The sequence below is a fragment of the Rhinoraja longicauda genome, chromosome 41 (genome assembly GCF_053455715.1).
Source record: "Rhinoraja longicauda isolate Sanriku21f chromosome 41, sRhiLon1.1, whole genome shotgun sequence".
Classification (NCBI taxonomy): domain Eukaryota; kingdom Metazoa; phylum Chordata; class Chondrichthyes; order Rajiformes; family Arhynchobatidae; genus Rhinoraja; species Rhinoraja longicauda.
Window position 1 is genome coordinate 10,510,737 of NC_135993.1, and position 11,094 is coordinate 10,521,830.

Consider the following 11,094-nt stretch of genomic DNA (forward strand, 5'->3'; position numbering starts at 1 on the left):
GAGAGAAGGAGTGGGTGACGTTTCGGGTCGATGCCCTTCTTGAGACTGATGGGTCTGTGGATTGCAGAGGTTTTGGGCTGAATGGTTTGAGGAGTGTGTCTGGGTGAGCACTGAGGGAGGGTGAGCGTGTTCCTGCCGCTGTGTGGTGTGCAGTAGGGTGCCGGCTACCTGAGTGAGCTGTGTTGACGGTGTTCTCTTGCATCGGCAGGTCTCCATGGTGGGCAAGGGGGTGAAGCGGAAGCGGCATGCCGAGGGGGGGCTGGACTCCTTCCAGAACCTGGCCGACTGCCCGCAGTCCTACAGCCTGAAGCGGCAGCTGGTGCTCAACACGTCTCTGAACAAGATGCAGAGCGGCCGGGCGCTGCCCGAGCTCAGCCTCCGGCGCACGGTGCTCATCGCCAACACCCTGCGGCAGATCCAGGAGGAGATGCGGCTGGAGAGCACCCAGCTGGCGTCCACCGTGGACCTGGAGGCTTGCGGGCCGGAGCTGGGCCTGCCCCGGGAGCCCCCTCCCTCCCGCCTCTCCACCGAGAGCTACCCGGCCGGCCTGAGCGACGGGCTCGACGACTACATGCCCCTGGCCTCCGACGAGGACTTCTCCCTCTCCTCCACCATCAACTCCATCCTCCGCGACCTGGACATCGTCATTGACGGCAGCCTCTCGCTCTCCCCCCCTCACGACCAGGCGGCCGAGCCCATGGAGCTGGAGGACGCGGCCGGGGCCGAGCCCCACTCCTCGGGGCCCCCCCGGCCCCTGGAGTCGGTGTTCGGCAGCTTCGAGATCATGAGCTCCAGCTACCTGGTGGGGGTGACGCTGGACGACCTGTTCCTCGACATCGACACGTCGCTGTGCGAGTGTGAGGCGCCGTCGGCGGGGACGGGCCCGGCCCCCGGCGGCAGAGCCACCGCCCCGAGCCCGGCCGACGTCTCCACCAAGAGCTTCCCCTTGGGCCATTCCTCGTTGCTCGGCAACGGCCCCAGTTTAAGGACGGACCTGAACGACCTCGATCACATCATGGAGATCCTGGTCAGCTCTTAAAGAGGAAGCGAGAAGCCGCGACACTGTGACGGGATTCCGACTGACTTCCACGAGCCAAAGATGGCACCTCCTGCCTGAACCTCCTGCTCCCCTACCCTCACCCCCCCTCAAACCCAACAATCCCGCCACTGCTGGAGTGGGGGGGGGGGTGCGTTCTGGCCCCCACCCCCACGACTCGCATTCTACTCAGGGCCCTCAAACGATGCGGGGCGACACTTCACGTCCGCCTGCCGAGCAGACAGGGGCGGTGGGAGAGGACGAGGCCGCTTACAGACGTAACGCAATGGGTGCTCACCAACGTCGCTGTCGGCAAGACCGCCTCTGGGCAGCAACTGGCCGAGGTGCATCCAAGATGTTTCGTATTGGAAGGGGAAAAAAACTGCAGATGCTGGTTAAAATCGAAGGCAGACACAAAATGATGGAGTAACTCAGGCAGGAACTCAGTAACTCAGCACAGGCAGCATCTCGGGAATGGGTGACATCTCTCGACCCGGAACGTCACCCATTCCTTCTCTCCCGAGATGCTGCCTGACCCGCTGAGTTACTCCAACATTTGATGTCTACCTTCATATTTCGTATTGTACCTGGAAATGTGGCGGGGAGATTTTTAAACTAACGGTCGTGTTGAATGTGCGTTTTTTTTCTCTCTCTCTCTCTCTCTCTCTCTCTCTCTCTCTCTCTCTCTCTCTCTCTCTCTCTGAATTTTACTTTGTACGTGAATTTGGCTATTAAGGTTTTTAATTGAGATTATTACACGTGGGAAGACGGATCCCTTTGAGCCTCCATTTTGAATGTGAAGCGCCCACGACAAGCTGGGCGAGGGGAGTTAGAGTGAAGCTGACCTCAGGTGTGACAAGCCGGGCACCTTTCCTTACTGGAGAGGTCACTTCATGTGGCCCTGTTGTCCCTCCCCTCTTCAGCAATTCTGTTATGGTTTGTGTTCCACCTAGGGTTGCCAACTATCTCACTCCCAAATAAGGGCCCGCGCCCCATGTGACCTCACCCAGCCAGCGGCCACGTGCTCCCGCTCCACCAATGGCGGCCGCCCGGGCCAGGAGGCGGGTTGCTACATAACCTCCGCTAGGCGGCGCCAGGCCTCCGGGCCTATAGCGTCCAGGCCTACAGCGCCCCCCGGGCCTATAGCGTCCGGGCCTACAGTGTCCGGGCCTACAGCGCCCCCCGGGCCTAATACAGGACAAGGGCGGTCTCGTACGGGACAAACCAACTTAGCCCAATACACAGGATGTCCTGGCTAATACGGGACTTGACAACCCTAGTTCCACCCCTCGCCAGGTGAACAAGGATCTAAAATGGTGGTTGTTGAGGAGCTGTTTCACACACGTTCTCTAGGGAGGGGTGGATTGAGGGAAGCTTCGGAGAGCAAGGGTTGGTATGGGACACGTTGTTTGGAGACTTGGCACGTCCAAGATCAGCCGCCCGCTCTCCCCCGCATTGCCTTCACCATGCCACCTTCACAGCCCAGCTTTGCCCAGTGGTGAACATGTGCCCTTTTTAAGGGGCACAGCTTGCCATCCTTGTGCCCACAGTCACCCTGCTGCTCTGGTCCTGAGAAGTCCTATGCCTTAATGCTCTGCACACATGGCAGAGGGAGTGGGAATGGGAGTGTGGGATCGAATCAGCAGGCTGCCCTTCATCCCGGGGGGGTTCCTGGATCCTGTGATTTTCACTACAAACAGGAGTCACCGCGGCATCACTGTGACTCGCCACTTGCTGGGGAATGCCTGCAAGTGGGCTGTTTGTTGAACCGTGGCAGTGAGAATGACCCTGCTTGTTGAAAGCCTTTTGTGCAGCTGCGGGCTACATCTAAGTGGCGTGGTGCTGAAGTGACCCCAACACTTGACGTTTGTTTTGGTCACTTGTTTCTGTCTGCACCACAATGTTTGTGCAAGATGCAGGGTGCAGACTCTTCGGCTTCTTGTCCTCCTCAGTCAGGAGGTCTCTACCATTCAGTATTTTAACAATTTGTAGGGTGTCATGAATGTTTTCTGATGTGTTTCAGAACATGGTCACTGCTATAGACAGCGGTGGTCCCTGTTCTAGTTTATAAAGAGATATTAAGGTTAAACAGCCATATTAAATTATCAATGTTTCGTAACCGCACTACAGACACAGTTAAGTATTTTAAAACTTTGTTTCATGATGGCACATTGTATGGGGCAGAGTTTAGCAGTAATTAAGTTGATTTTTTTTTGTACTGGTGTATATGCCACTTAATTTGTCTTCCGGTGTATTTTTTGCTTCTACGTGGGTGGGTGGTGGGTTCAGGCAGAGTATAAATGTACAACGAGAAGGCGGCTTTGCCTTTCTGAACCAGTTCCACGATGATCCTTTTTTACGTGGGGAGATTGAACAGAAAATCTGTGAGGCGATACATGACTCAGTCATCACGGCAGGAGGCATCCTTCCTTAAAAGGGCTCGGGTTGAATCTCAGCTCAAGGAGGGGTTCCATCACAGCCCTGGCAAATCATGAAGCAATTTCATGAAGTGATTTTAAAAAGCATTGGGGAAAGTGCCTCACGGTTTGCTGGCTGCCGATGGCAAACTTGCATCCACCCGCCCTGATTGCCGACTGCCCTGGATCTGCCGACTGCACACATGCATGCCCCTGGTTGATGCAGGGAGAACTTTACCGAGTTACTCTTGCGGCAGCTTTACTGTTAAGTCCACCCGCCCTGCTTCCTCGGGTTTATATTCCCATGAATTTGAGTGGTGATCACTTAGGGGAAGGGAGGGGGGGTAGGTGTGCGTTTAAAACATTTTATTTTTGTTTCTGTCACTTTATCTTATATTAGGTTTGCACCTGTTAATCTTGGGAGAATAGAGCAAATAATGTGGCTTTTAATGAAACTCCTTTTCGGTATCACAGTCTCTTGCTCGCTTGTGCATAGTGAAGCTTCACAAAGAATACGCTGAATCTCAAAGCCATGCTTCAACTGTACCACTGTATCTTTTACACTTGCCAGTAATTGTTTTTGTATCTTCTGTACAAGACTCATTTGTGCACACACTATTGGTGTCTCCGACTATTGGTAGCAGTTCGCCTTGTTTCAGGTAGCAAACGGATTTTAAATGGCTGGCGATTCTGTGCCAGTAACTTGCAACAGTCCCCTATCGACCCACACTTCTGCTCCCAGACCAGCAGCTGAGTGAGTGTCTGGCTCTGCTTTTAATTGATCACTGCTTGCCTTTCAGTGCTGAACTTGTCGAGATTTTGACACCTTGCACCCAGTTGGCCCTCGTGGCCTGTCGATATTTGGAAGGACCTGCATCTTTAACCACCTCTCCCTCACCCCATCCGCCAAGCTGGCTCCGCTCTATGCAAGTTTAGCCTTCCACCTTTTTTAACGTAACATTATAACTGTTCAACAAAAGACGTGTAAATATGGACTGAAATGGGGTGGTGCAAAGTTTCATGCTTTCAATTCCCACTGTTCAAGCATATTAGTTTTTTTTTTTAATTTGATTGTAACAATTCCCTCTAGATGTTTTAAAATTATGCACAGTTCTCAGGAGCCATTGTAATAAGCTCAGAGGTTATAGGAGCAGAATTGGGCCACGTAGCCCATCATCTGCTCCGCCATTCAATCATGGCTGATCTATCTTTCCCTCTCAGCCCCATTCTCCTGCCTTCTCGCCGTAACCCCTGACACTCGTACTAATTAAGGATATGTCAATCTCCACCTTAAAAATATCCACTGACTTAGCCTCCACTGCCATCTGTGGCAATGAATTCCACAGATTCACCACCCTCTGACTAAAAAAAATCCTCCTCATCCCCTTCTTAAAGGAACGTCCTTTAATTCTGAGGCTGTGGCCTCTGGTCCTGGACTCTCCCACTAGTGAAAACATCCTCTCCACATCCACTCTATCCAGGCTGGAAGCTGTCGGCCCTGGGTAGAGATGTGCAGGTTAATCTTTAAGTGAGGTCCATTCATTCACTAATCTTATCCCTTGCGTATTTCCACATTCCCTATTTTCTCCGCTCGTAGGCAACTGAACTCTGTCCGCACGGACTACAGATGGATAATGCAGCTGTTGATTTAGTAGCTTGCTGTCCTCCTCATAATCAAGGATCATGAGCCAGAGATTAATACTGTTGATCAGTGACAATTAAGGCCCAGTGCGTTGGTTGGAGAGCTGGTGTTTAACAGCGAATAGGTCTTGTGCACATTGAGGTGACGATGTTGAGTTGAGAATTATGTGAATTTTATTTAATGTGAATAGTTATATATTTATGAAAATGTTTAACACAAAGTTTTGCTTCTACACAGCAAGTCTTTTAGAGTAAAATTACACATCCTACCTGTAAACAGTTCCACATAAACCCAGCACAACTCTCCGATATGGACCTCTTTCGGAATTTTGATCCTTTGATTTTGGTGATTTTCTCGGAGGGGGAGGGGGGGGGGTGACATGCTGAAGTCCAGCTCTTCTCCAGACGTGGCCCAAGTCTGCTGGGAATGACGTGTACGAAGGAACTGCAGATGCTGGTTTACACCGAAGATAAGACACAAAATGCTGGAGTAACTCAGCGGGACGGGCAGCATCTCTGGAGATAAGGAATGGGTGACGTTTCGGGGTCGAGACCATGTCTTCTTCAGACCATGTCTGTACGGTGGTTGTACAACTCTGAGGAAGGGTCTCAACCCAAAACAACACCGTTTTCTCCAGAGCTGCTGCCTGACCCGCTGAGTTACTCCAGCATTTTGTGCCCATCTTCACCTGAGAGGTGATGCACTGTTGGATTCCCTGTACACCGCATGTCAATCCTCACACACACACTTATACTTTCTGAAAGAGAAAGTACTTATTTATCTGCTTCCCCCTCAAAATAAACCTGGATTACCGTTGTGTGTGTGTGTGTGTTTGTATGTGTGAGGAGATTTATTTAACTGTTAGCTGTAGTCTCTGGCTCAAGTCTGCTATTAGGTGCTTGTATTTACAAGAGAACCTCATTCCCCCGTGAAGGCAGTGAATGTAAAGGGATGAGTGACTTTGGGCTGAGCCGGGTGCTTGCTAGTTCGACTACTAGTGCAACACCTTGTTGCTTCGATGGTTGTGCTGTGGTTTAGGTCAACCAGACTGTGGTGCTGCTCAAATGACTATGCAATAACTGTCCAATAAAAATGCAGGTATTTACATTTTCTTAAATAAATTTTTTAAAACAAATTGCACGCATTTGTAGTTTTGTTACTCATTGCTTTGTGTCTTTTGACTTTAAAGATACTGTGCGGAAACAGACCTATCAGCCCTCTGCGCCGACCAGTGCAGAGTGCTGGAGTAACTCAGCGGGTCAGGCAGCATCTGTGGAGAACACGGACACAGAGTGCTGGAGTAACTCAGCGGGTCAGGCAGCATCTCTGGAGAACATGGATAGGTGAGGTTTCACAGAGTGCTGGAGTAACTCAGCGGGTCAGGCAGCATCTCTGGAGAACATGGATAGGTGAGGTTTCACAGAGTGCTGGAGTAACTCAGCGGGTCAGACAGCATCTCTGGAGAACATGGATCAGTGACGTTTCACAGAGTGCTGGAGTAACTCAGCGGGTCAGACAGCATCTCTGGAGAACATGGATCAGTGACGTTTCACAGAGTGCTGGAGTAACTCAGCGGGTCAGACAGCATCTCTGGAGAACATGGATCAGTGACGTTTCACAGAGTGCTGGAGTAACTCAGCGGGTCAGACAGCATCTGTGGAGAACATGGATCAGTGACGTTTCACAGAGTGCTGGAGTAACTCAGCGTGTCAGGCAGTATCTGGAGAACATGGATAGGTGACGTTTCACAGAGTGCTGGAGTAACTCAGCGGGTCAGGCAGTATCTGTGGAGAACATGGATCAGTGACGTTTCACAGAGTGCTGGAGTAACTCAGCGTGTCAGGCAGTATCTGGAGAACATGGATAGGTGACGTTTCACAGAGTGCTGGAGTAACTCAGCAGGTCAGGCAACACCTCTGGAGAAGAAGGGATAGGTGACGTTTCTGTTTGGGAACCTTCTTCAGGGTCTGCTGCCTGGCCCGCCATTTACTCCAGCAGTGTCTATCTTTGGTTTTGACTTCTATCAGCATTCTGGTAAACATCTGCACCCTCTCCAAAGCCTCCCCATCCTTCCTGTAATGGGGTGACCAGAACTGCACACAATTCTCCCAAGTGTAGCCTGACCATCATCCTGTAAAGGTGTATCATGACTTCCTGACTCTTACACCTAATGCCCCAACTAATGAAGGCAAGCATACCATATGCCTTCTTGACCACTCTGTCTACTTGTGTTGCCACTTTCAGGGAGCTGTGTACCTGGACCAGTACATACCTGTAAATTGTATTATCAGTACATCTAAAAATTCTATTAATGAGTTGAGGTATCAATGAAAATCACGTCCATTAATGTGAATTTAAAAGAGAATTAGATAGAGCTCTGGGGGCGAGAGGAATCATGGGATATGGGGAGAAGGTAGGCACAGGTTATTGATTGTGTTCTGTCATGGGCCTCCTCCAGTGCCATAGTGAGGCCCACCGGAAATTGGAGGAACAGCACCTCATATTTCGCCTGGGCAGCTTGCAGCCCAGCGGTATGAACATTGACTTATCCAACTTTAGATAGTTCCTCTGTCCCTCTCTTCCCCTCCTCCTTCCCAGATCTCCCTCTATCTTCCTGTCTCCACCTATATCCTTCCTTTGTCCCGCCCCCCCTGACATCAGTCTGAAGAAGGGTCTCGACCCGAAACGTCACCCATTCCTTCTCTCTTGAGATGCTGCCTGACCCGCTGAGTTACTCCAGCATTTTGTGAATAAATACCTTCGATTTGTACCAGCATCTGCAGTTATTTTCTTATACTGATTGTGGATGATCAGCCATGATCACATTGAATGGCGGTGCTGGCTCGAAGGGCCGAATGGCCTCCTCCTGCACCTGTTTTCTATGTTTCTACGTAATCCAGCATCATCAAAGCACCAAGATGCTGGATTATTGGAACACAAGTCAGGCCTCACCCATCATCCCTTGTACAATAATACTGGAAACCCACACAATGCTGGAGTTACTCAGCGGGTCAGGCAGCATCTCTGGAGAGAAGGAATAGGTGACGTTTCGGGTCTGAGCCCTTCTTCAGACTGAGAGTCAGGGGAGGGGGAAGTGAGAGATATGAAGAGAAACGTCACCCATTCCTTCTCTCCAGAGATGCTGCCTGACCTGCAGAGTTACTCCAGAATTTTGTCCCTCCAGGGTCAACCGGCATCTGCAGCTCCTACAATTAGTCTGAAGAAGGGTCTCGACTCGAAACATCACCCATTCCTTCTCTCCTGACCCGCTGAGTGACTCCAGCTTTTTGTGAATAAATACCTTCGATTTGTACCAGCATCTGCAGTTATTTTCTTATACTACCTACACAATTAGTCTGAAGAAGGGTCTCGACCCGAAACGTCACCCATTCTCTCCTGAGATGCTGCCTGACCCGCTGAGTTACTCCAGCATTTTGTGAAATAAATGCACAATTATAAAGACATCCTTGCTCACGTTCTGAAAACCTCTTACTACGGACAACACAATTGATTTTCTTAACTGCTTGCTTCTCCCACGTGGTTGCTCACGGTGTGAGAACAAAATCTCTTCTATATGTTAACCATTTGTGATATATACACACTTTCAAAGTAACATAGAGCCTGACTGCATTTTTATCCTATTAGATAATTCCCTGCTGACACACCTAGTGCGTTTTTCCCCCCTATGAGTCACTGTTGAAGCCTCCTCACGATTCACATCCCACTCGGCTCTGTGTCACTGGCAACATTACAAACACCAGTAACTCGGGCGGGCCTGGCAGCATCTCAGCAGGACATGGGTGGGTGACATCTCCGCTCAGCACCACTTTTTCAAGCTGATTGTGGTAGGGTGGGTGTGAAAGCTGGAAGAGAGGAAGGGCGAGACAAAGCCTGGCGAGTGATAGGTGGACACTGGAGAGAAGAAGGGTCTCGACCTGAAACGTCACCCAGTCCTCGCCTGTCCCGCTGAGTTACTCCAGCTTTTTGTGTCCATCTTCGTTTTAAACCAGCATCTGCAGTTCCTTCCGACACAAGTGATAGGTGGATACGGAATGAGAAGAGTTTTTTATTCGGCAGATGGTGACACTAAGGGTGGAGATGAGAAGACAAAAAGGTGTGAGGTTAGGATAGAGGAGAGAATTGTGAAGCCAGAGGATAGAATATAAGTGATGGGGGGGGGTGAGTCTAGGTGAGCTATGGGGAAGAACTGCAGATGCTGGTTTACAAAACAAGATACAAAGTGTAGGAGTACCTTCCGTGGGTCAGGCAGCCTCTCTGGGTGGGTCTGAGCCCAAAACGTCGCCTATCCGTGTCAATAGACAATAGGTGCAGGAAGAGGCCATTCGGCCCTTCGAGCCAGCACCGCCATTCAATGTGATCATGGCTGATCATTCTCAATCAGTACCCCGTTCCTGCCTTCTCCCCATACCCCCTGACTCCGCTATCCCTAAGATCTCTATCTAGCTCTCTCTTGAATGCATTCAGAGAATTGGCCTCCACTGCCCTCTGAGGCAGAGAATTCCACAGATTCACAACTCTCTGACTGAAAAAGTTTTTCCTCATCTCCGTTCTAAATGGCCTACCCCTTATTCTTAAACTGTGGCCCCTGGTTCTGGACTCCCCCAACATTGGGAACATGTTTCCTGCCTCTAAGGTGTCCAACCCTTTAATAATCCTATACGTCTATTATACTCTTATACGTCTTTCAGAGATGCTGCCTGGCCCGCTGAGTTACTCCGGTACTTTCCGCCTGTTCTGTGCTAAATATTACATTCTGACATCTGAAAAAAAGATCCATTTATTCCCACCGAGGGGGGGGGAGGGGAGGGAGGGAGGGAGGGGGCGGGAAAGGGAAGGAGGGGTAGGTAGGTAAGGGGAGGGAGGGAGGAGGAAGGTAGGGGGGAAAGGGAGGGGGAAGGAAAGGTGGGGGGGGCGGGAAAGGGAGGGAGGGGTAGGTAGGTAGGGGGAGGGAGGGAGGGGGAAGGAAAGGTGGGGGGAGGGAGGGAGTGGGGAAGGGAGGGAGGGGGGGGGAGGGAAAGGGAGGGAGGGGTAGGGTAGGTAGGGAGGGGGAGGGAGGGAGAGAGCGGGAAAGGGAGGGGGAGGGGGAGGGAGGGAGGGAGGGAGGGGGCGGGGAAAGGGAGGGAGGGGTAGGGTAGGTAGGGAGGGGGAGGGAGGGAGAGAGCGGGAAAGGGAGGGGGAGGGAGGGAGGGAGGGAGGGAGGGAGGGGAGGGAGGGAGGGAGGGAGGGAGGGAGGGAGGGAGGGAGGGAGGGAGGGAGGGAGGGAGGGAGGGAGGGAGGGAGGGAGGGAGGGAGGAAAGGAGGAAAGAAAGAAAGAAAGAAAGAAAGAAAGGGAGGAGGGAGGGAGGGAGACTCCCTCACCCCGCCCACCCCGTCAGGTTGCTCTGGCAACTGTATCCGGGCCGCGGTCGAAGCAGCTGACGCCCCCGGGTCGGACTGACAGCAGGAAGGTTACAATGTAGCGCCGCGCCACTGGATACAGCGGGTGAGTTACAGTGTGTCAACTTCATGTGTGCGGACTGTTACAATGTATCAATTTCATGTATCAGATTCATGTATTATGTGTTACAATGTGTCAGTTTCGCGTCTGTGATGAGTTACAGTGTGTGTGCGTGTCATGTATGATGAATGTGAGTTAGTGTGTGCCTGTGTCATGTATGAATGTGTGGTACAGTGTGCCCGTGTCATGTGTAAACGTGAGTTACAGTGTGTGTGTCATGTATGAAGAATGTGTTACAGTGTGTGTGTGTCATGTGTGTTACAATTTGTGCGTGTCATGTATGAATGTGAGTTAGTGTGTGTGCGTGTCATGTATGAATGTGTGTTACAGTGTGCCCGTGTTGTGTGTGGCGTGTCATGTATGAATGTGTGTTACAGTGTGCCCCGTGTCATGTATGAATGTGTGTTACAGTGTGCCCGTGTCATGTATGAATGTGAGTTACAGTGTGCCCGTGTCATGTATGAATGTGAGTTAGTGGTGT

The 11,094-nt window shown here is 51.2% G+C and overlaps 2 protein-coding genes across 3 annotated transcripts in view; both read left to right on the forward strand.

Annotated features, from left to right (window-relative positions):
* LOC144611802 (SERTA domain-containing protein 3-like) overlaps positions 1 to 6,188 on the forward strand; it is a 65,036-nt gene extending 58,848 nt beyond the window's left edge. For both annotated transcript variants that reach the window (XM_078431059.1, XM_078431058.1), the window contains one exon: positions 209 to 6,188. In XM_078431059.1, coding sequence (XP_078287185.1) covers positions 215 to 1,039 — 825 coding nt within the window. In that variant the 5' untranslated portion in view covers positions 209 to 214 and the 3' untranslated portion in view covers positions 1,040 to 6,188. The remainder of the gene's footprint in view (positions 1 to 208) is intronic.
* Positions 6,189 to 10,459: 4,271 nt separating this feature from the next.
* LOC144611819 (uncharacterized) overlaps positions 10,460 to 11,094 on the forward strand; it is a 42,635-nt gene continuing 42,000 nt past the window's right edge. Inside the window, exon 1 of the mRNA XM_078431095.1 lies at positions 10,460 to 10,598. The gene's annotated coding sequence lies outside the window, so the exon portion shown is untranslated. The remainder of the gene's footprint in view (positions 10,599 to 11,094) is intronic.